Source organism: Simochromis diagramma, unplaced genomic scaffold (genome assembly GCF_900408965.1).
Source record: "Simochromis diagramma unplaced genomic scaffold, fSimDia1.1 OVJJ01000085.1, whole genome shotgun sequence".
Lineage (NCBI taxonomy): Eukaryota > Metazoa > Chordata > Actinopteri > Cichliformes > Cichlidae > Simochromis > Simochromis diagramma.
In genome coordinates this window covers 348,716-373,877 of record NW_024387315.1, presented here as the reverse complement: position 1 = coordinate 373,877, position 25,162 = coordinate 348,716, and the positions used below count along the sequence as shown (strand labels likewise).

The 25,162-nt window shown below is 41.7% G+C and overlaps 2 protein-coding genes across 3 annotated transcripts in view; one reads left to right on the top strand and one right to left on the bottom strand.

Annotated features, from left to right (window-relative positions):
* Nucleotides 1–194: 194 nt before the first annotated feature.
* On the top strand, nt 195–15,198 carry LOC120717224 (anoctamin-9-like). Of its 2 annotated transcripts, XM_040005126.1 has the most exons (24): nt 195–398; nt 2,025–2,084; nt 2,383–2,499; nt 2,601–2,740; nt 4,219–4,268; nt 4,363–4,421; nt 4,939–5,018; nt 6,031–6,165; nt 6,311–6,404; nt 6,688–6,748; nt 6,841–6,923; nt 7,260–7,364; nt 7,708–7,872; nt 9,376–9,412; nt 9,895–10,006; nt 10,526–10,580; nt 10,649–10,746; nt 10,863–11,059; nt 11,803–11,955; nt 12,420–12,567; nt 12,659–12,772; nt 12,941–13,034; nt 13,116–13,228; nt 14,265–15,198. In XM_040005126.1, the coding sequence occupies exons 1-24, from the start codon at nt 378–380 to the stop codon at nt 14,296–14,298; spliced, it is 2,325 nt and encodes a 774-aa protein (XP_039861060.1). In that variant the 5' UTR covers nt 195–377; the 3' UTR covers nt 14,299–15,198. The 2 variants fall into 2 exon arrangements, with proteins under 2 accessions (XP_039861060.1, XP_039861061.1); XM_040005127.1 differs by lacking the exons at nt 195–398; nt 2,025–2,084; nt 2,383–2,499; nt 4,363–4,421.
* Nucleotides 14,300–25,162, bottom strand: part of cunh16orf87 (chromosome unknown C16orf87 homolog) — a 31,167-nt gene continuing 20,304 nt past the window's right edge. The window contains exons 3-4 of the mRNA XM_040005136.1: nt 24,324–24,503; nt 14,300–17,584 (exon numbers count right to left, since the gene is read on the bottom strand). Of these exons, the coding sequence (XP_039861070.1) occupies nt 17,466–17,584; nt 24,324–24,503 (299 nt within the window). The 3' untranslated portion in view covers nt 14,300–17,465. The remainder of the gene's footprint in view (nt 17,585–24,323; nt 24,504–25,162) is intronic.

Genomic DNA, 25,162 nt, shown 5'->3' with positions numbered 1-25,162 from the left:
GCCCGTTTACAGTTTAAATGAGTGCAGTGTGGCGTACACTGACTGAGACGGAATTAAAAACGTGCCAAACACAGATCAGAGAACAGGTACTGTTTTTCTCAGGATTTGAATGCTCAAGTGAACTACACTTCCCGGGGAACCTGAACGCAACAGTCTTGTTTTGGAATGTGACGTCAGCGCTACAGGTAAAAAGGCACACCTGTACCGCCACACGGACAAACACGGAGCTAAAATATGCGGAAGTGAAGCGCTACGAGCTGGTTTAGAAAGAGTTTCCATCAAAGTTCCTGCGGCAGTGATGGAGAGACACTGCTGAGCTGCTGGGTGGAGAAGTGTAGAGAGACGGAACCCACATCTGCTCTGAAGCACCTTTCAGCATGTTCTTCAAGAAGGTCGAGGTAAATGGAGCGCCTGTGTTTTCATCCTCTGACAGAGATGGGCGTCACAGAAACCACTCTGGCTTTTTACTGGAAACTGACCTGGATAGAAATGCAGCTGAATGAAATCATGTCCACGAAGAAAATACTGCTTTATTATTGATTTGTAGAAAAGTTTTTAGCTACTCTCAGATTATTTCAACAGTCTGAAATCCTGTCCTGTTGTCGTGAGGCTTGATTCTCAGTTTAGTGTGAAAAATGCCAGGCGAGTCTGTACTGACTTAACATGTAGTACCGAGTAAAAACACGGTGTTTGTATTTGAGAAGCAGGATGTTCAAGGGTTGCACCTAAAGAAAGTAACCCAATAGCTGGTAAATCAGTTTCAGGTTAGGATGGGCACTGGGTCACACCCATGCTAAAGGTTGCCACTGACAGATAGTAACTGTGTGAATGCTGTGAGCCACTTAACACTGATACGAGCTTCACAAGCAGCAGAAACAAAGGAGCTCCGGGCAGGTCTGGGCCTGCATGCAGCCACAGGCCGGAGAGGACAGAGTCTGACACTCTGCTCGTGTTACTAAACTTTACAAATGTACGGATGTTTATTAGAAATGTGTCACTGACATCCTGCTTCCACTCATAACAAACGGTGACTATAATAAACGTGTGTTGGATGATTTGGTGAAACTAAATTTACATCAGTAATGATGTCAGCTGGACTCTGGACTCTGACTTGATTAATGAAAATGAAACTGGTTGTAATTGTCAGGTCAATGACAAGCAGGCTATCGGTCCAGACCAACCTGCTGTGAATGCTCTCCCTCTACAATAAATACACACTGGTCTTAGTACTCTTTGTTTTTTAAGTAAGTACATGAAAGATATTAGAAAAGGAAAGGGCGTTAATAATAAACCATTTCAACATTAAATGTGGAACTTCATTTGGAGCTCTTAAAGACTTTGTGAAGCACATCGTACCTTTAGGTGTATATTTGGTAATGCCAGCTACAAACTGTAGAAGCTGAGCAGAAACAGGTTGGTGTTGAATGTTGAATCCAATTGTGATTAAAATAGTTTGTGTGTGTTAACATGAAGAAGGTGCAGTTAGCAGCAGATGATCCGTCTCAGACATGGACAGCTGCAGAGTTGCATGTTTTACAGATGAACAATGACGTATATTTCCAAAATTGTGGAAATGAAAAACATTCATATGTCAGAATCATAGTGTTTTAGCTAAAGAAAGAAAATCCTCCAGGCAGGATAACTGGCAGCTGTGCTTGTAAGCATTGCTTTTCCAGTATTTAGTCATGAGTAAGTGTGTTACAACTCATTAGATATGTGGTTATGGCCTCCCTGTTTCATAGTGTGAAGATGCATAACACATTACAAAGTTGTTCCAGGTACCGAGCCAGTGACTGCTTCATAGTAGCACTGTTGTAACAGCTACCAGAAGAGCACCGAGTGACAAACTGTGTTGTACTTTATGAGTTTGACTCTCACTTCAAAATGTATGAATTCTTGTTTCAAAAGTTTGAAAGAGGCCTTTTGCTTTAATTTGTCTCCAATATATTGGAAATGTGTGTAATATGATGTCATGTGGTGGAGTATATTTCAGTACTGACTGTGTTTGTGTGTTTGTGTGCAAGGAAAATATCGAGCTGTGGGGCAGCACGAAGGATGACGCTGAGCCTTTACTTCGTTCGCTGGTAAGAATCTGCTGTCGCTCTCTAAAACTTCCCTACATTAACAAGATAACAGCAGACAAACGTCGTCTGTAACATGCAGACATAAAATATACAAAGCTGTGTGACATCAGACGTGGAAACATTCAGGTTTATCTCCTGCTTATGTTCAGGATAAAACTCTGAAACGGTTTGTGTCTCTTGTCTCGTTTGCATGCTCTATCTCGGTGCAATGTTCCCATTTCTCTCCCTCTCTGTTTGTGTGTGTCTATATATGTGTGTATATATACATATATACAAATATATTTTTGTCTTTGAACAGCCCACCCACAGAACATTTGACTATGTGCTGGTCGCCGATAAAGTGGACAATGAGCAAAAGACTTTGAGACAGGAAGCCTTCATAGCACAGCTGAAAAAGAAAAACATACATATCACTGTGAGTTTCTCCAAAAATCTCAGATGTAACAAAGCACGAACAGCTGAATGAATAAGTGATGATAATGTGTGCGCATGCATGTGTATATGTGTGTGTTTCAGAGGATTACCCATGACAACAAAGACTTTTTTGGCATACGTGCTCCCAGTGAGATGTTTGAAGTCTACCAGTACCTGCTGAAAGTTTCTGACTCTTGCAACTGTTGTGGAGATGAGAAAGGAGCCGTCACCCAGGCAACCAGGTGACAAACTTCTCCTGCAGGAGGAGATGTTGGTGCTTTCTTCTCGCTCTTGCTCTCTCTCTCTCTCTCTCTCGCTCTCTCTCTCTCGCTCTCTCTCTCTCGCTCTCTCTCTCTCTCTCTCTCTCTCTCGCTCGCTCTCTCTCTCTCTCGCTCTCTCGCTCGCTCTCTCTCTCTCTCTCTCTCTCTCTCTCTCGCTCGCTCGCTCGCTCTCTCGCTCTCTCTCTCGCTCTCTCGCTCGCTCTCTCGCTCGCTCTCGCTCGCTCTCGCTCTCTCTCGCTCTCTCTCCCTCGCTCGCTCTCTCTCGCTCTCTCTCTCTCTCTCTCTCTCTCCCTCGCGCTCGCGCTCGCTCTCTCGCTCGCTCGCGCTCTCGCTCTCTCGCTCGCTCGCTCTCTCTCTCGCGCTCTCTCTCTCTCGCGCTCTCGCTCGCTCTCTCGCTCTCTCTCGCTCTTGCTTGCTCTCTCTCGCGCTCTCTCACTGTCTCTCTCTCTCTCTCACCCCCCGCCGAGCCCTTTTCCATCAGAGTCCCATCAGGTTGGATGGGGAGCAACGATGCAAAGCCATTTTCAGATCTCTCCAAAGATGTTCAGTTTTTAATTAAATTAATTATACAGTTTTAAACAGTTGTACAGCACTTTATTTGAAAGCGCTTTATAAATAAAGTTATTATTATTATTATTATTACCAAATCACAACAACAGTTGCCTCATGGTTCCTAATATTGTGAGATAAACATACAATAACACAATGTTCAGTCAGATTTACCTTACTGTACCTGACTGAACATTGTTCAGGGTCCATGAACTGGAGGCAGACAGACAACCATGGAGAGAAGACCGACACAAAGATGAGACTAAGAACACTGCAAGGAAAGACAAAGATGTACTGTTAAACCATCAATAACTAACTAAGATGAAATACACAAATGATAAAATAAGAAAGCGATACCAGGGGTCAGAATAATAAGAAAACTCAAACGCAGAGAAATACAAAACACTGTTAACCAATAAATAACATAATCCTTCTCAAACCCAAAAGAACTCTGGATTAACCCAGCCACCTAGCAGGCGTTTGCATTTGATCATTATGGGGTGTTGTGTGTAGGATTGTGAGGTGGAATAAGGCTGTAATGGCAAAATGTGAAACAAGTGGCATGCAAATACTTTCTGAATGCACACTAGTGTGAGAGCTCTTTGTGGACTGTTACACAATGCAAGAATGAAACAGTTTAATAAAACTCCTCGTGGAAGGTCTTCTTTCATTTGTGCTAATCTGAGGGTCAGGTTTCACATCGAAATGCAGCAATGCCTGAGTGTGAGTCTGGCCTGCAGCCCGTGTGTTTCCCCTGCTACTTCTTCCCCTCTGTCCTGGCTGTTCTTCACTACACAACTGTCAAATAAAGACAAAAAGGCCCAAAAATAAATCCTAAAAACGCCACGCATCCACACTGTGTTCATTTGAGCCTTTTATCTTTTCTCCAGGATCCGAATTGTTCATTTCATCCTTCATCACACGTACATCAACACAGGAGGTGAGAGAATCTGTAAATCTTTAGCTGACGTGGAAGTACTGTATGTATGTTAATGTGCAACTTTTTTTCATGTAAACATGTTTTGTTGTGTCAGAAAACCTGGAAGAGCTGTTAATGAAGGATGTGTTTGAAACGATGTTCTGTCTTCATGAAGTGAGTAAGACTAACCTGCTGCTCTTTACTCGCCATGTTCTCGGACAACGTGCAAAGCAACTCAAACTACAGCCTCACTAGGAAATCAGATTCAGTTCTGAAGCACAGTAAAGAAACAAAGTACGAATACAAGCACTGAATACTGGCTAAGAATTTGAGCATTAATAGCACTGTAGATTTTATTAAATGACTAATTGTGTAATAGAAATACAAGTATTGTCTTCGTGTTTATGGCTCTTCAAAGTGTGTTTCGTCTTGATAAATGCCAAACATACTTGATTCTGTGAGCACGAAACTCCATCAGTTCATAAAAATACAAAACAGATGAAAGATCCTTATTAAATATTTACATATGTACAGAAACTCTTGTCTGAGAACAATTTAGTATTTGAAACTGTGAGAAAAGACATTAGACTTTCAATCTGTGCTTTGAATTGGCCATAAAATCTTCTTTGTATAACATATTACAGAAATCCTGATGCTTCCTTGTCCCCCCTCCCCTCCCTGTGTCTTTCAGAGAAAGGAGCAGAAAGAGCTGAGGAAAAAATGGGCTCGATGGACAGCTCTGTTTAGCAGACAGCCGGTCAATGACATCAAGTCAGTCTATCCCTGTAACTGTTTTTGATGGTTTCTCTCTCTGTCTAACAGCGTCATGATCCCAAAAGTTGATTCTGTTCATCTGGACGTCGCGTTTCAGTGGGAGAAACATCTCGTCACTCGGCCAAGTCACGTCCATCATTAATGTGCAGATCGTCTTTGATCAGTGACAATCTGCACATTAATGATGAAGAGACTTAACAGCCCGTTGTTCATTCAGTGATGCTAGTTTCAGCCATTGTACAAATGTACTATTTATAAGGGACAGCCTACTCTAACCAGCAATTAAGAAAGTTAAATTCAAATTGTATTTGTCACATACACAGTACAACATGTAGTGAACATGTAGTGAGATGCTTGTGTCCGAGCTGCGGGCAGGCTGCAGACGTGGTGCGCCATTCCAGGGCTCAGTTTTAGCACGGGGGGACCAGCCAGGACCCTCACTGGATACAGGGTGGGACTGGAACTCGCAACTCTCACTCCAAAGGAGTGCGCTACACTACACTATCCAGTTGCACTGAATGTGCACTCTAGTGTGAGACAGCCCGGTTGGTTTTGTAGTTAGTGAGCCGTGTGCTTGGTGGCTGGTTGCTCCTGCTTTGCAGTGTACTGACCATGCCTGGTTTTCTTGTTCTCCCTCTTTTAAAGGTAATGGCGGCTTGGTCGTCTCTTTTAGTTTAATTAGTAATAGAAACATTAGTTTAAAATAAAAAAAACCCTTTTGAACATGGAGATTTGTTTCTTTGCCATTTACCAATTTTACTGCTTTGTCTCCTTTTTTCAACCCAACACTTGCTACTGTTGCACATCTGCTGGACCTTTTAGCAGAACGTGACAACTTCTCTTGGCTTCATAAAGCAATGATAGATTTTACGCTGGATTTCTTCAGAGAAGGAAAACTGTCATGTTTTCAGAAAGGGAACCTTTGACCTGGTTCATTATTTTAAAGGGTAAATGGTAAAGTGCAGGGTTATAGTGTACCAACATGTGTTTGTTTGGTTTCTCCTTGCAGGTCGTACTTCGGGGAGAAGGTGGCTCTGTACTACCTCTGGCTTGCCTGGTACACTAAACTGCTGGTACCAGCTGCTATTCTGGGTGTTATAGTGTTTCTCTATGGCCTCGCCTTTTTCAACACCAACCCTCTTATGTAATAACATCATGTGCTATATTGTTTCTATACAAAACGATGAATCTCAGACAATCTTAAAGATAAAAATGTAAAATACATGGCTGAGCCATACCAGTATTATAAGGCCTAATATTGTATCATGTATAATACTTTTGGTCCCCAGTAAGGAAGTGTGCGAGTCCAACATCACGATGTGTCCTCGCTGTGAAAAGAGGTGTGGGACATGGCAACTGTCAGACAGCTGCACCTATGCTAAGGTGACCTTAATTCTTCTGTTAATCTTGTTTTCATTTGTTGTCTCAGGTGTATGCATAAACAGTTCAAATAATTTAACATTCAAAAATACACCTACCAGCTGTAAAGTCCCCTCCCGACAGTATTTCTTCTTCTTGGCTGCAAAAACCCTTAGTCCCCCCCCCCCCCCCCCCCTTTTTTTTTCCCCCCCCAATGATACAGAGCTAAGTGAAGAGCTAACAGTCCTGCTCTTGATGTGATTGTTATTATTGTGCTCTTCATCACACACGTGTTGTGTCTGCACAGGTCACACATTTGTTTGACAATGAGGGCACTGTGGCTTTTGCAATGTTCATGGCAATCTGGGGTGAGTGTTTGAGCATCTGTGATGTGTAATTAAATTGGATCTGATGTCTGATTCTTTTGTACTTCTGGGTGAATTAAAATGTGTCATTTTAGCCACTCTGTTCTTGGAGCTGTGGAAGAGACACAGAGCTAAACATGTTTCTAAATGGAAGGTCTATGACTGGTGTGAAGAGGAGGTAAGACCTTTAGCTGTGTCTACGTACAATAAAATGTTACATGCTGTCGTTTGGGGTCTGCTCTCATATAATGACTGACTTAGCTTAACCACGAGCATTCATTCACTGATCTCAAAATGCACACATGAAGAGTTCAAGACTTTCATGTGTGCATAAAGAACTCTGATCAGCTGATAATCATCACCCGTCTGCAGTGATAAGACATTTAATTTGTCACATAAAGTTATTTCTGTCATCTTCAACCTTTACTGCTCTTGTTAAAACCCTTATATTAACACAAATTTCTACTTTATATATGTTTAATGTGTGAATATCGGTGTGTGCGCATCTCATCAGGAGGAACTGATCATGGAACTAGTGAATGATCCAAACTGCAAAGCTAAACAGTTCAGACACTCCTATCTACGGAGTACCCTGGTCCTCATCCTGGTCACACTCATGGTAAGAGACCTGGACCATGCATCACAAATCTAAACCTCTAAACATGTAAAACTGAACACGTGCTGTGGATGGAGTTTGGGATGGGGCATGTGGAGCATTCCTTGGTGTGATTTTCTCAGAAACTCTAGGACACATCGCTGACTAAAACCAGCTCACAACCACTTTAAAGTCCTGAAACAAGAACTGTAATGCTATATAACTCTCAGGTGCAGAATCTGGATTGATCTTGAAGAACATGAACCTGATTTATGGAAAATAAAAATCAGACTTTTAAAATAAAAAAAACCAAATGAAATTGTGGCCCACTGAATAAAAGTAATGTGTTGATGTGATTGTTTTGCAGTTGATGCTGATTATTGGCCTCGCTCATGCTCTGGTGGTATTTCGAGTTGTCGCTGCCCCCTTGATGTCTGAGAGTAAATGGGAGTTTTTGAAAGACAACGCCAACCTTGTATCTGTTTTTCTTGGAGCTGTGCTGCACTACATCACCATTCAGATCATGACCCGCGTATGTATACCTGGATCTTCATCACTCAGTGTTGGCAGAATGAACAGGAAGAGCATGTTCCATTTAACCAGCTTAAAATACTATCCAGGGGACCCCTTTGATTGGTCATTGTTGCACACTGCAACATCTCCCAGCATGTTAAGTTTAAAAGCCAACCTGCACACCCTGCTTAAACAGAGCCAAAAACATGCTGTTTGAACAAGTTTCTTCTGTAAATCTTGCTGTGGGCTGCAGCCAGCTGAAGCTGGGGAGCACACAGTGGTCTCCCTTTGTGTTTGCTGTCTACTATAGCAGCACTCTAGTCTGGGCTGCTGTGGCTCAGGCTGCTGTGGGCTGCCTCATTTCCAAATGGCCTTTGGCCAGACACTGACACTGTCAGAGTGTGATATTTAGAAAGCACTTAAAATCATAGGAAATGCATTGTATATATTTGTACGTACATTTTCAAAATATAAAGTGCTTTGAGTGTTGACTTAGAGCACAAGTGAACAGTCGGCCTCAGCCTCTGCATCTTTTGCCCTGTAATGAGTCTGGGGACCAACTGATGGTGAACCTCTAAAACAGAGAGGCTGTCGTTCTCAAAAGCATGCACAGAAAACCAAAGGATAGTGTATTTGAAACTTGTTTGGCCAAACTTGCTATCAAAACTGCTCCACATTGTCTGGCAACAGACATACAGGAGATTTGCTCTCCTTATTGTCTGTGTAGGTTTGGAAAGAAAGTTGCTTCTTTAAGTTGCGTTCTTTCCCTCCTGATTTTTAACTTCACCATTACCCATGAAGTCGCATTTCAGTTGGATTTTGAAATCTCCCGACTATTACGTAGGCGTTTGGACTGGGCCAATGAGGTCTGATGGTGTCTGCTGTCTTGACACTTCATCCTTGACTTCTTTTGTTTTCCTGCAGTCCTGGCAGCCAGTAAAAGTGAGTAAAATAATTTTGTTGTGCCAGAGCGTCTCACAGCTATCGGAGCATTCAACCTGCCCGTGAAACTGATCTGACAGGTCAATATACAAGATGTGATCAAAACACCTGATGTAATTTGTCCACCAATGCTTTCGTTGTCTGGACCAAAACCCTCACCCTCTGGGTCAAGCTGATTCAGTTCAAGGGTCATCACTAGTCATCTGTTTGTCACTGTATAATCATACCTACATATTACTTTCTTTTCGACCAAACCAACATAATCCTCGTCCAGCATGCCAGTGCCAGCCTTTATAAGCACTGCTCTATCCATATTCAGTCGAGGAGATCCAAAGAGTCAGAGCAGCATGCCTTCAGGGGGATTAAAGCAAAAGCAGACTAATTTAAAACAGGTATGGGTTTTTTGCCTTTTATAGAACTCAAGTGATAATGCTCTTTAGACAAAAAACCTTTACATGTAGTCTTCAAGCTGAAAGACACAGAGGACAGTTTGACTGGAATCTCCTGGAAAGTGCTGCTGTATGGATTCAACCAACGCGATGCTGATAATTAACTTCTGTGTCTTTAACTCCACCTGCAGGTCAACAGATGGGTCTCCCTGAAGTTGTGTGATATTGGTGAGAAGCAATTTATTTCACTGCAAACAATAACGATATTAATATATTCACAGTTGAGCCAGACTATTTTGACCAATCAGAAAAAAGGGGAAACACAGATCATGTGATTCTGCTCCTGACGGCCTTCTGGCGTATGAGCTGGAGAAGCAAAACGTGTCAGTAAAGCTGATGTTTACTGACAGGAAAGGGAAAGCTTTGGGTGCTCTTAAAGAGTGGTGCTGATCTAAGTGGGGACTGATCATTGGGCTGGCTGATGGTGTAGGCGGAGGTTTTGTTGTGATCAGCTGAAGCTCCGAAGCATAAACTGAAAGCTTTAAAGCACCTGTTGTCTTGGTGCCAGCAACCACAGCACAGCCTGTGGCAGTGATAAGCAGGCCATTATATTTTAGCTCATTCATGTGTAATAAACAAATTTTGACATGTTTTCCTGAGAAAACGAAATATAAGACATTTTGTTTGTCTGTGCATGTGTTTGTATTCAGAGAAGCTGAACTCACTTGCTGCTACCGAGAGGAGCTTCACAGTCAAGATGTTCACCTTCCAGTTCTTCACCCTCTTCTCCTCTCTCTTTTATGTGGCCTTTTTTCTGGGCAGGTACTCTGTATTATTATTATTAATTATTATTTATTATTATTATTATTATTATTATTATTTATTTATTTATTTATTTTAAACATTAAGATGACAGACAAAGTAGAGCTTAAATGATTGGCTGACTAATGATCTTGGGTTTTGACAGCAAATCAAGTTAGATTTTTACTTTTTGTTATTTATGTTTTAGTCATGTATAGAAATATCCAACCTGTCATTGTTCAGACTCCTCAAATGCATTTGTAAAATATATATAAAAAAATATTAAATATATAAAAAAATGAACATCTTGGAAAGTCGGAAGGTAAAATAAAATTCTAATGCAAACGGTCAGCTAGAAAATGGTCAGCGGATGAACTCTTTTATTGGAAGGTCTTCCTCACAGAGTGACACAGAACATAGTGTAGAGTACGTTACTGTACACTTACCATGCTGTCATTACTCTGATATGATACTGAGAGCATTATAACCGTAGCAGATGTTCCCCCAGCTGACTGCTTATGTGACGTTATTTCGTCACAGGATAAATGGCCATCCAGGAAACTATGTGCGTCTCGCTGGGCATCGACTGGAAGAGGTATGGAGATAATCAAACATCCATATATATGTTTTAGTGCTAACACTCATCACTGTCGTGTGTTCTAGTGTCATCCCAGCGGCTGTCTGACAGACCTCTTTATCCAGATGGCTGTGATCATGCTGCTCAAACAGACTCTCAACAACATCGTTGAGTTCACAGTACCGTAAGTGTGCTGTTTTCATTACAGCTCTCCTTTAAGGAAATGGCTCAGCAGCTACAGGACCTCATTGAAAATGGTATAATCAATGTGTTGTACTTCTTCATGTGTATGGTTTCCAGCTGGTGCAACAGACTTGTGAATGTAAAAGCTGCAAAGAAGCTGGAGAGGAAATGCGGTCACTGTTACAGGAAGGCTTGTCGAGAGGAAAATGGATGTATTGAACCATGTGACATTTGCAAACATCGTGAATGGCTGCGTAACTACCACCTGGCCAGCAGTGATGCCTTCAGCCTGTTCAATGAATTTTTGGAAATGGGTGGGTGCTCTTAGTCTCCTGACCACATCTTCAAAAAACAACTCACTGATTACAGGGTCAGTTGTTTCTCACACAAATAGCACCCGAGTGAGAATGCCTGACATGTTTGTGCAAAGGTTAAATGTTGGAGGACAGTCATGAGCAGATGCAGTTTAGAGACAAACTGAATCAGTTGCAGCTTTTGCTCCAGTGGACATCACTGGGCACCAGCATGTCCTTCATATCTTTCCTAAACAGAGGGGATCATCTGATCGCCAGGGTTCTGGCACCAGGGACGTTTTTCAGATCTCTACCATAACCTCCTAAGACCCGAACTCTTCACAGCAGCATTTTTAATTTCTCTTTGATATTTGGGCTGACTGGGGCCCAATGAATGTAAAAACAAAGAATTACCAGATTTTTTTTTTTAACCTTATTTTTGTTTTTATGAAAAATGAGAGCCACATATGAGGATATTCTTTTAAAATTTTGATAGAACAGTAGCAGCATAATGTCCTCGTAGGTGGATATCAGGCCCTTGTAGAACAAAATTGAGTATTTTGGTCTAAATAACCCAAAAAGTGATGTCCACATATGTGGACGCAGGTCCCAGGAGGTTAAATCATAAAGTGCCCTGAGTTGACTGTTGAACTGGTGAAAATAATTTTTTTTACACCAGGTTTTTATCTTTCATCATGAAACAAATGTGAATGCTTTCTGAAATGACTTCAAATCTATGAAATTCTTATCTCTGTGTTGTCCAGTGATCCAGTTTAGTTTCACCACCATATTCGTGGCAGCATTTCCCCTCGCACCCCTTCTAGCACTCGTCAACAACATCTTTGAGATCCGTCTGGATGCTATCAAAATGGTCCGCCTGGAGCAACGGCTGGTACCCAAGAAGACTAATGACATCGGTGAGCTGTGTGGCATTTTGTATGGAGTTAGGTGCTTTAGGGTTTATACCATGACACGGTACAGCACTACAGTGAAGTGCAGACTTTAACGTTTCAAGGATTCAACAGAACTACTGCATTAACCATTAGAGACTTACAGCCAGTTTTATATACAGCCCCAATTTTCAGATTTTCGTTTTTGCTTGTTATAAGTGCAGCTGTGCCTGTAACAGGCTTGTCTGGTTAGAATCCAATAAAGCCACTCTGTCATTTTAAGAGACTTACCAGCAAAATGGCCTCAGTTTCCAAATACTCAGGAACTGATCCATAATTCAAAGTTTCAGTATTCATGTTTTTTTTTTTTTTTTTTATAGCAATAAGACATCAAGAGCTGGATTAAACTCACTGATGTCCATTATAAGTCAGCACAAAACATTCACTGTGGGTTGAAAATGTTATATAATGTGTGTTTAATATGTCTGCAGGTGTGTGGACAAAGCTGTTGGAGGCCATCGGTGTGCTGGCAGTGATCGCTAATGGCCTGGTTATTGGAATCACATCGGACTTTATTCCTCGACTTGTCTATCGTTACCATTATGGCCCGTGCGCTAAGGGAAAGCTCGATTACACAGAGTCAGTCAGATTTGAGCTGGTAGAGAAACGTGTGAAGATGTGAGATGACTGGTTTCTGTGTCGTCTCATGTGTTTCGTGCTCTCGTTGCAGCTGCATGGAGGGCTACATTAATGACACTCTGTCAACAGCGTATATGAATAGTTCAAACTTCGATGCATTCATAAATCCCTGGGAAAGGCATAACTTCAGCGTCACAGAGTGCAGGTGAGAATACAATCCAACTTTATTTATATAGCACATTTAAAACCAAAGTGCTTCAAGGTTAAAACATAACAGATATATTATGTTTTAACATAAGCAGAATTACTCTGCTTGGTGTAAATATACGAGTCATTCACAGATGTGATTAACAGGACTGTGTTACATGTGCAGCTACAGAGACTACAGGAATGAAAACGACTACTCGCTGAAGTCTCAGTTCTGGATGGTCTTGGCTGTGCGCTTTGCCTTTATCATCCTCTTTGAGGTTTGTTCATCACACGTGGCTCAGACTGGGTTGTTTTTAACATTGAAATATCCACCTGAATATTTTCTTGTGTTTCTCCAGCATGTTTTAGTGATGTGCAAGTTTATAGCAGCCTGGTTCGTCCCAGATAATCCCACGCAAGTGAAAAATGAACGTCTGCAAGACAAACTGACTCGTCTGAAACACGAGCTACGGTAAGAGTAAAGTTATGTTTTACAACTATACTATCAGAATGCCTCTTAAATATTTCCACATGTTATAGGGATATCCAAACACTTGAGATGAAGCCAGTTTCCCTGCTAACAATATAAAATGTTCCTTAAAAACACCTTTACTATGGTGTAACTAGTTGAAGTGGAATGTCTCAGTGTACAACCTGAAAAAAGAGACAAAGTTTATTATGAAGTTTATTAAACCTAAGTAAAACATGCCACAATAAATATTTTTAAATGTACACCATTTACATACGATCTAGGTTTGAGAGGTAGAATCACAGCTAAATGTGCAAAGTCAAGTCAATTTTATTTATACAGCACCAAATCACAACAAGAGTCACCTCCTTTATATTGTACAGTAGACCCTACAATAATGCATACGAAGAAAAACCCAACAATCATATGACCCCCTATGAGCAAGCACTTTGGTGACAGTGGGAAGGAAAAACTCCCTTTTAACAGGAAGAAACCTCCAGCAGAACCAGGCTCAGGGAGGGGCGGGGCCATCTGCTGTGATTGGTTGGGGTGAGAGAAGGAAGACAGGATAAAGACATGCTGTGGAAGAGAGACAGAGGTTAATAACAGATATGATTCAATGCAGAGAGGTCTGTTAATACATAGTGAGTGAGAAAGGTGACTGAAGAAGAAACACCCAGTGCATGATGGGAATCCCCCGGCAGCCTACGTCTATTCCAGCATAACTAAGGGAGGATTCAGGGTCACTTGATGCAGCCCTAACTATATACTTAGACTTGAAACTTTATTTTTTGCTAATCTTAAAAGTAGCGTCGTAGTAGTAGTCAAGAGAAGAGAGCAAACATTTTGAACTGAGATGGAATCAGGAACTGGAAGTGCTGGTTTGAGTATTCCCTGACTTCCAACAGTCAGTGTGAATCCATAGAAGTGTCTTGTACTTTGGCTATTGTGACATATTTCAGCATGTGAGCATGTTACATTCTGTGGACTTTCTTCTGATCTTATTCTATAAATCGTGTTTGTGTGCTTTGTTTTCCAGTGAAAAGAAACTGAGCAAATCAACAGATGTCTGACTTCCCCACTCTGACCTCAGGTCTGTGCCCACTGGCACATGTGGCCTTGGTGAAATATGAAATGGAAAGATGGATATGGCTGCTGCACTACATTTCAGCTGCAGCATTCTTAGATTCATGTATCAGGGTGTTAACAGACTACACATGAGGTCTTGTGATGTTCTGATATTAAAACATATATTTTTGCCATTGAGAGTTATTAATACCTTGGTGTTGCAGGTCTTGGTTGGACACAGTTTAACTGTTCATCTAGCAAGAGTTCAAAGTTTGTCTTAATTAGCCTTTGAACATTTTAGTCAGATAACTGGCTGTTCCTGCAAACAGGGCTAACTGTGTGTTCATGCATAGATAACAAGTGTCCCACTTCCAGCTTCTATACACACTAATCTGCATATCAGACACTGTGTGCGCTAACATCAAGATTAAATGTGTATATTTATTAAAGCATTAGACCAATACTAGATACATTTTCCATTAAGCAGTCATGAGAAAAGAACTCCTTTTAAATAATGTTTCTTTACAGCCTCTAGATAAGGTCATCCCCTGTGACAATATGATTGGCTTGATGAATGCATGATGCGTCATGTGATCCTTAAGTGTTTTATCAGGTTTGATTCGAGGTTAAACTGTTGGAGATGAATCCTACAAATGTGACTGGTTAGAAACAGGAATTCATTTTGGTTCTTGAAAATATGCTTTTTACTGGCAGCGTTGCAATGTTTGAATGTTTTACTTTAAAATGTTTTAAAATGTAACTGTTGTTCATAATTCCAGTGTCACAGTATAACATGTATAGTTATTTGGATTGAGCCAGAAATATAAGGGAGCTTAGCTTAAGCACCAGCACTGTGTAAGTAAGTAGTTCTCTCCTTCAGCAGCAATAAACTATTAACACATGCACACTGGCTCATGAATGTTAGTGCTAGACTTCAGGGTTCATCCTCAGTATACACATTCATGTTTTCTTTTGGATAAGTCAGCAGCGTCTCTTCAAAGTTCCAATTCCAGCATTTTATTATTGCTACATTATTTTGAATATACACTTGTATCTATATAGGATTATTTCAGATAATTGTTTTCTTAGTAATGTGTGTAGAAACGCATAAACATTATTTTGTCTGCGCGTCATTCATATCCTGAATGTTTGTTTCCAAACCTTCTGTAATGCCGTGCACAGGCAAAATGACAAAACTGTGTCACTGGCCAAATACTTACGGCCCTGAGACTTTATTCCATCTCATCTGTGGAACAGGGTGACACATAACCAGTTTCAATGGAAGTTGACATGCAGTAGAAGAAGGACATAGTTGGAAGAAGCCATCATGACATCTACCTTGTTGATTTCACAGGTTTTCTGTAGTCTCTGCACGATAGTTTACTCTAGTACATAATACTGGTGCTACTTGCTCACGAAAAGTGAAAAAGCAAAGATTACGTATAGGCAATCTAATCCTACAATACTCAATCATAACATGCAAACATGTTATTGTTAGAGCTTTGAAGTGTATTGTTTCTCCATCTTTTAAGGGACATAATGAAACAAAAGTAATGATGTTGTTTTAAATGTAACCGGATACAAATCCTTGGCATTGTATGAAAATGCTTGAAGTCAGGAAGTTCCCTAAATGCCGGGTTTGTTAATCTCAGTCTGTTTTGTTTTCGTGAAAATTCAGTTTTATTTATACAGCGCCAAATCACAACAACAGTCGCCTTAAGGCGCTTTATAGTGTAAGGTAGACGCTACAATAATAATACAGAAAAACCCAACAATCACATGACCCCCTATGAGCACTTTGACAGTGGGAAGGAAAAACTCCCTTTTAACAGGAAGAAACCTCCTGCAGAACCAGGCTCAGGGAGGGGCGGGGCCATCTGCCACGACCAGCTAGGGTGAGAAAAGGAGGACGGGATAAAGACAGCTGTGGAAGAGAGCCAGAGATTAATAAAAGCATCGTTAACTGGGATATGGTCACCTGATTAACTCTGACTGGCTGAAGAAACCCTATGGACGCTGTTGTGGTGTGATTAATAGCTCTGCACTGTGCTGTCCACTTGATTTTGGTGTTTGAATCAATCTCCTCAATTTGTTACAAAATCTTTTTGTTTCTATATTCTTATTTAATCCTTGAATAAAAGCTGACGGTTTCATTTCAAATCTACTCTCCTACTGTACACACACAACACTCCTAAAATGAAACATTTGGACCTTGAGAGCTCTCCCTTAGCCAGTTCAGTTCAATCTAACTGCTTTGTTTCAGTATTTCCTCAAAGTAACCCATGTATACAGCAACTGTTTGTAATCCATGTTAAGAAATGCCTTTGGACACTTATTAGGCCACTTAGGTTTAGGTGTTATCTAAAGTCACTCGACCTAGTGCCAAAATAAGATTTAAAGAACATTTTCCCACTGGAAGTTCTACAACCATCTTTGCTATTCTACCAAATACAGATATAAGCAACTGCGCTGCAAGCCAAAGTTTGACATATGAAATGGGATCAGCAGTTACAACCAAAAGTTAGAAAAGATAAACATTTGAGTCCCAACTACATGTCAAATGTTTGGGTTGACTGTCTTTAATACATTTTTATAAAGTAATCAAACAGATTCATGCTTCACTGTGGACATCAAAAAGAACAGAAGGAATCAAAGTTGGACAGATTTGAAAAGCAACATTAGTGTCTCTGCCTCAGAAACATCCACCTTCCTCCAGGAGAGCTGAACACTGGGCTGACTGCAGTTTTTAGTCCATCCACATTGTAGGCATTGTGAAACTCATGTGAAGCATGGCTACAGAAGATTCCTAACATTATATAAAATATGGTGAGCACTGTGCAAAGCACTAATTACTGACAGTTTGTTTTAAATCTCGTGTATGCAAATGTATTGTCTTTTCATGGTCATTCCAGTAAAGATCATTTCATAACAGTCCATTTATTTTGAATACGATAACATATACGCTCTTCCTCTCTTTGACTTCATGGAAAAGTCTTCTGATCCATGGTTGTTGCAACTGATATTCCAACACAAATCCTTCTCGCCATGACGAGATAAGACTTTGCAGTTTCATGAACTGTGTCTCGTAATCCAAGTGAAATACAGCCAGGTTCAGCTCCAGAGAGGTCTCGTCTCTTTGGTCATCCGTTTTCTTAGTTACTCTGGATTTGATTCACAAGATAAGTCTCTGCGCCAGGATCTTGCGGTTGATCTCAGCCAATGCCACAGAAAACACAAAGGCCTTCTCATCAGAGAGACTCGCGTATATATCCACCTCCTTCTCCTGTTTGTCTGTGAACACACACACACACACACACACACACACACACACACACACACACACACACACACACACACACACACACACGCGGCAATAAGTACTTAACAACACTGGCTATAGTTTCAGGTATCTGCAGTCTCAGACCCATAGTACCATAACAGTATCTGCAAATTCTAGAGCAATCTGTACTGTAAGGCCATATTCAGTATACACCGATTACTTCAGAAACTGTTAGTAAATAAATACATTGCTTGTGTTTGAAAACCAAATTGGCAAATGGAGCATGTGCACATACTATAAGGTCCACATACAGATTCAAAAGCATTTTGCTCTAAAGACAACTGTGGTGGCAGATTTCTTTTTTCATTAATCACATATTTAATCACATCACATTAGTTATAGCAATATCACTTTCTCACTTTACTATAGTAAGAGCACTCCTGTCACCAGTTTACATGCATGTGGAACGTCTTCTGCTCATCAGGGATGTAAATCTTTAGGTGACGGCCAAGCAGAAAACGAGGTCAGAGGAGGTGCTTGTTCGTACAAAGGAAGCTGAGCTCAGCAACACGGCCACTGGAGCCGTGGGAGGCTTTCCTCTACGTGGTCTGGTTGAAAACTCCAAGTGTGTGGAAGATGGTTGTGTGATAGAAAGAGATGCTGACAGGGATAAGAGTTTTTTTATTTGTAGTTTATTTTGTTTTGGATGGACCACTGGGAGGGAAACCTCAGGAATACGACGCCTGACTTCAGGACTGCTGTGGGAAGGACTCTGTCCTTGGTTTATGGTGGTTAACACTGTTGGACCAGAAAGAAAAGGCCGGACGGCGAACGCGCTTGTCCACAAAGCTGAGCCCAGCAGTGCGACCAGTGAGGCCGTCGGAGGATCCCCTCGGGTGGTCCGGGCAAATCCAGGTTTTGATTGTATGATTTTTTTTTCTTTCAGAAATATGGGAAAGAATACATGCAGCATGAAGTGTGTAGAAGCTGTAGAAGAGGAATGCAGTGAAGAGAAGTGTGTGTGCAACAGAGAGTGATGGATAGAAGAACAAGAGGGAAAGTGTTATTGAGCAGTGATGAAAATGATATTAAATATATGTGTGTTGGTACATGTGGCTGCGGAACTGGATCAGCGCCCTCCACAAGCTCAGCGGCCGGAGCAAAATGATAGATTAACATAACTGGAACCACACCAGCCGTGCTTTGGCTGAATATTTCACAGCTTCACCTTCAGGTAGATGTTACACTGAAGAACAAGCTTCGAGGACAATCAATCTCTCCCTGAAGACAAAATGCAGTTCGAGAGCAACGGCGTCGACTTCAAGAGTCAACAAGGTGAACAGACAGCAGCACTGCCCTAAACCCTGACGGGTTCAGCAGCATGTAGCAGTATGTACGAATGCCATCATGGATGCAAGCATGCGCTCCTGATCACAAGCTGAGAGGTTCACCAGCGACATCACTGTGTGTGAATGCACTTGAGAAGACTGAGTTTGACATTTGCCATACTGGGAGCTGAAATGGCAAAGACAGAGACTGAAAAGAGTGAAAGATAAAAGCAAAGCTGAAGAAGAACGGCCCACTGGGCCTCTGACACGCCACAACCGTGAACTGCTGCAGAGGTGGGAGAGACACAGCAGCTGTGAGAAGTGGAGAGAAGAGAGCATGGAGGAGAAATGAAGGCTGTTGTTGATAATGTGAGAGCACATGAAAATTGGGTTGGGAAACTGTGGCCGGCTGCGTGTGGAGGTTGAGAAAAGTCCGTAGGATCGCAACAAAGGTAAAAATAAAATGCACACAAACGCACATAAAGAGAGAAATGTGAAGGAAAGGCAGCTTTGAGGACAAAGCCCTGCTGAACCTGCAGCTCCACTGCACACAGCCTGCCTGCTAACGCACACATGCAATGATCAGCTTGTTATCTCTCATCAGTGTTAAAATAGTGTAAATTTAACAGACACTTGTTATCATCGCTGAGTGTATCCACATATATATAGTAAATTGTGAGATGCTTTCTGCTTGATTGGTGCAGCACAAGTAATTTACTGTATGAAGGAAATTCTCTTTTGTGATGATATGTTGAACATGCATCTCTGTTGTCCTGTCAGCTTAGTGGGTTATGAGCTGATCTGCAAATGGATTGATCGTTACTAGATCAGGGAAAGATGCTGGATTATGAAACAAGTGAATAAGATGTAGAAGGGTTGAGTTTGCTGTTTCTGATGTATGGGTGAAGCTTGCACCCAGATACACACCTCTGAATACATGAGAACAAACTTGCTTTGTGAAATACATGACGACATGTTACACGTTTACTTTTGGAGAAAACAAAAAGGAGAAAAGCTAAATGAAATGATTGGGTCTGTGAAAATGAAAAATGAGTGAAGAAGCACAGACCTGGGGAAGAAATTCACGTTCCGGTGATAAAACATTGATATGAAGTGTTTAGGGTGAACATTAGTGTTGTGTGAACTGTGCAGCTGTTAATAAAAAAACAGGGGGAAGTTTCTCTGTGTGTTTAGCAGGTGGATCTATGGTGGTTGGCCCCAGACTTTCCAGGATTGTGTGATATTCTGGAGCACTTGTGGGCAACCAGTAAATATGATGTGGGGAACCTGAACAGAGGTAGAGACTCTTAAGTCTGATTTCAGACCATGTAAGCATCAGTTATTAACAAATTTCCCACGTGTGGGACTAATAAAGGTTATCTTATCTTATCTTAATTAAAGCCGGAAGCAGTGACTGCAGCTCTGCATGGCAGGTTCTAACCCCTACAGCATGTTTCACCTGAAAGTAAGATATTTCCTGTGATTTTTCTGGCAGATTTTGGGGTTTTGTTTTAGTACCAGGCTGATTCTGCCAGTTAGGTTTGGGTTGTTTTGTCTGTGAAGGTTCTCAGTCATCCAGGTCATCGTAGTCAAAGGAGCTTGCAAAGAAAAGCATCTGGACTTCTTTGTTGCTTGAAGACGTTTCACCTCTCATCCGAGAAGCTTCTTCAGTTCTAAGGTCAAATGGTGGAGAGTCCCAGATATAAACCCAGTGGGAGTTTCCCCCCAAAGAGGTGTGAAAGTGGGTGTGGGTCCCAATCAGCCAGGGTTTCAGGTGAGCTCATTGTGAAACCTGGCCCCACCCTATCATGTGATTTCCTGAGGTCAGATGGCCCAGGATGTGAGTGGGCGTTAAGGCGTCTGGGGAGGATCTCAAAACTGGATTATAGATGGCAGAGAGTTGGTGTCGTAAACCCCGCCTCTGTTCAAAGATGGTCGCCCACAGTGGACGTAAATGGACTTAGAAAAAAACCTGCCAGGTATCATCCATCTGGGATATTTTGTGTGTTGATGATTTAATAATCAGCTTTCTTTAAGCAGGCTGCAGGATTGGAAGTAAAAGCGCTATAAAATATTTACGCAGAGCAAGTACAAGGTGAGCTTCTCCAGATTACAATGGTTTAGGAGAAGTACATCTACCTAACACGCTGAATGCATGTGATTGGTATGAATGCATGTGATTGGACTGTGGCTGGACTGATGATGTGGACTAAGTGTGACTGACTTGAAATTGAGAAAACTGTAGCTGTTTTAGGATTAGTCACTGCTAATGCCTAATCCACCCCAAACAGTGAAAAAAGGGTGGATGCATGTGTTTTTGTTTGCTTGTTTTTGCAGGAGCAGGAGGATGACAGAGACCAGAGGAGGGGGGACTGTAGGTTCACATGAGTGTGTGTGAGGCATGGCAGACTTAACCCTTTAGCTACTATTCTGTGTTACTGATTTTGTGTGAAGGAAACTGTGTTTTCCTGGCTGCTTGTTGGTTACAGTAACACACTGTATTGCTGGAAAATGTTAAATGTTACAGAGGGAAATTGTGTATTGAATGTGAAACACATAGTGTGTTAAAATCAGTATCCCTCCTTTCACAGGAAAGGAGGGTTGACCACATGATTTACAGCAGCACCTCTGGAATCTGTTGCTCCAGGCCCGACCTGCGAGGACACGCCACCGGCTAATGTTGTTTTTCCTCTCTAAGGGTTCTGGCATCACACAGGAGGACATGAGTGAAATGAAGCAGGTTGTGCAGTGATTACAGAACATCTCAGTGTGGGGCTCATTATTCATTTTAAGGTGTTGAGCCCATAGTGTTTAAAACAAGTGAGTGACATTATTTAAGAAAAGTCACTGGTTACCGTAGTTTTAATTGAACACATGGGACGATCCATGGTTTGGGCAAATTATGGTAACAGCAGTGTTTTTAATGATTTGGGGAAATAAGCTGCGCATGGCACACGCGCATGTGTCTGTGGTGTGGGATGCCTTATTACTCTTATAGCCTACAGCTGTTTGCAAGTGTGAAGTTTGTATTTACTCACTGATTTTGGTTTCTAGGTAATTGTGGTGTGGATGCAGGCTCCAGGCAGAGCCAAGCGTTAGACCCACTAAACATGACATTAATGCCGATTTTATTCTCTAACACAGGGTTACCGGGCTGGAGCGAAGTTACTGCGGAGAAGCCCTGATGTTGCCTGAGAAATGATCTAACTACCCTTTTCTTTTGTTATTCTCCCAGTTCTGATGGTTTGACTCATGGGAGAGACCATGTGTCAAAAAGAGGGATTCCAGAATTAACATGAAAGGATGTTTTCTATGATTTTTACTGTGATTTGTGGGGTTAACAGGTTATGTACAGGTATTAAACCTAAACAGGCGGTACACCCATGTTCAGATGAGGTTTTGATAACCTATAAGTGAAGTTCACTAAACTGAAAGGAAAATGTGGATTGATGTTGGTTGATATGTTTTCTAAATGGTTAGAAGTTTTTCCTTCAGGTAAGCAGATACAGGTGCAGCAGCCAGAGTACTGCTGGAAGAAATCATCCCAAGGGTGGAATCTCCTGAGAAGTCTTCAGAGACCCAGCGAGAAGTAGGGACCAATCCTGGCATGGCTGACAGCCCAGGCAGTGGTTGAGGTCAAAGGTCGTGTGGTTTGGGGCCCTACTAGTCATCATGAGAAGCTTCCAGAACCACAAGAATAACCATAAAGCTGCGTTGGAACGAGAGAGTGAGGGGTGAAAAGAGCGCCCTCCTCCAACAAGAGCGTGCCAAGCTCCAACTCAGCGACTGCAGAGCAGACTCGGTGCCACCCAACAGGGATCAGCGAATGAATGCAGATGACACCTGCTTAAACAGTCAGGCAGTTTTACCTAAAAAAATTCTGTGGTGTGACGTTTCTAATCATTTTACAAATGATATGCATTTACACGACTCTCTGAACATCACAAACTCCGTTAGAGTCCTGAGCATGAGTGAAAGTGACTGGAGTAATTATAGCATGCAGGTTTTACAGCAACTTGTGCTCATTTTGTAGGGTAGCTAGACTGATTTTCCAGCATGTCAGTGCGTAAGTGCATTAGGCCCTCATTGTCTGAGGAAACATAAAAATAACAGCAGTTGTGGTTTCTTTTGACATGTGTACAGAACTTCGAAACATTGTGTGACACCGTAAAGACAGGATTTGGGTTCATCACATTTCATTGAGGGATTTTGATCGGCCTCAAACATGCTGGAAGCACCTAAAGAAGGAGGTTGTTCTTCCAGAGTTAAATGTGGTTGTTTGAGTTTCCCCAAGATGTTTTACACCTTTTAAATGGGCTGATGGCCCTACAACAGTGAAGAGTGCAGTACACAGCATAGATAGAGTGGCAAGATCTACAGTGGCTTGAAAAGTATTCGGCCCCCTTGAACTTTCCCACATTTTGTCCCATTACAGCCACAAACATGAATCAATGTTATTGGAATTCCACGTGAAAGACCAACACAAAGTGGTGCACACGTGAGAAGTGGAACGAAAATCAGACATGATTCCAAACATTTGTTACAAATAAATAATGTGGAATGTTCTTTGTCTGTGTCTCTGTATGTAAGATGTGAGGCCACAACTCAGAGATGGCCCTGGGGTTTCACTGGGAGCTCTCTCCACATTGCAGTGTGTTTATTAAACCCACTTCAAATCAAGCTCACTGGGTGTGTTGCAGGTTATTGTTAAATTTTCCACAACACAACTCAAAGGCAATTTATTTCATTCTGCTTTTGCAGATTTGCATAGTCAACCCAGAATCAGTGCAAGATGTGCAAACAAGTCCTTGCTAATACTCAGTAACATGCAAGAGTCTTGATCCAGGACCAGTTTGAAACTGTATCTTTACTTACTTATAAGAAGCCTGGAGAGCTTCCACTTCCTGAAGACTACTTAAAGAAATGACAGAAAACTGCCTCAGAGTGTTCAGGATGTGCTGAGGAATAAAGGTGCTCACACCAAATATTCAGTTGTAAATACCATCGTAAGTATGTATTTCCATGTATGTTTATTTCAGGAAAGTGTTGCACACATTTCCCAAGCAAATTATAAAAAGAAGAGGGTTTTTAATTATCGTGTGTATAAGTTTGTGGCAATGCTGGTTTTCTTGTCACGGGCAGACTGAGCTCTAGAAGGCAATATCAAAGCGCCAGGTAGTCTAGATCTAACCTCGCCGTTTCCCCCCATTTTCATTGGATGCATTTGTAATTTAATAGATATTATTCCATAGTTTGTATAGCCACTTTATTTAGTGAGTTCCTGCTCATTTCTTTTGTCCTCCTGTCTATTTGTACTGTGACAACACAACAAAGGCAAAACTAAAAAAAAGGTCCCTAAAATGAGCAAACAAAAAAAAACATCAGTGCCACAAAATGCATCTGTGAATATGACTTGTTTTACCTTTCTCCTCTTCCTGTTTCTTCAGCCCCACTGTTTTTGGTCTGCCTCGTCCTCTTCGTATGGGATCTGATTGGCTGTTAGCCCGGGGTCTCCTCCTGTTCTCCATGTCATTGGTTAGAGGACACTCAATTCTCTCTCTGCGAATGCGCTCAGTCCTCCTCCGCCTAAAGTCCAGCTTGTCTAAAGCAGGGATTACAAATACCACATGCTGTTTAGCCATCTGTTCAGGGGGGTCAGAGGCCATAAGAAGATCATTTGTAACCTTCACTAAAGCTGTTTCTGTGCTGTGTTGGGCTCTGAAACTCTTCCAATAAGCCATTCCTCTGCACGTGAACAGAGCAGTCATCTGCATCTACTGTTTAACAACTACTCTTTCAAGAATTTTTGAAACAAAAGGGAGTTTGGAGATGGGTCTATAATTAGCTAAGACCGCTGGGTCAAGAGATGACTTTTTAAGTAACAGTTTAACTCCTGCCAGCTTGAAGGCCTGTGCAATTAATAGAGATAGATTGAACCATTAATTGGTAGGACTTCTTGTAAAAATGGGGTTGATGATTTAGAGGAAGTAATTGCTGAAGTTATTCTCCAATTGATCTTTTTGCGTCAGGTGTTGAGGAACCAGGGCACCCTGACGAAAAGTGGGCTACTGGAACAAGAAGGCATCGGTGGGCAAGAGACGAAAACAGGGCGTTGTTGGAATGCTACTACGCAAGTAACCCCGGCGGAAGGGGCTACATGAATAGGATGACGGACCTATGGATTCTTCGATACCCAACATCCACAATGACGGCGAAACAACTAGCTCAGTGTTCCAACATTCGAAAGAAGGGACTGCTCTC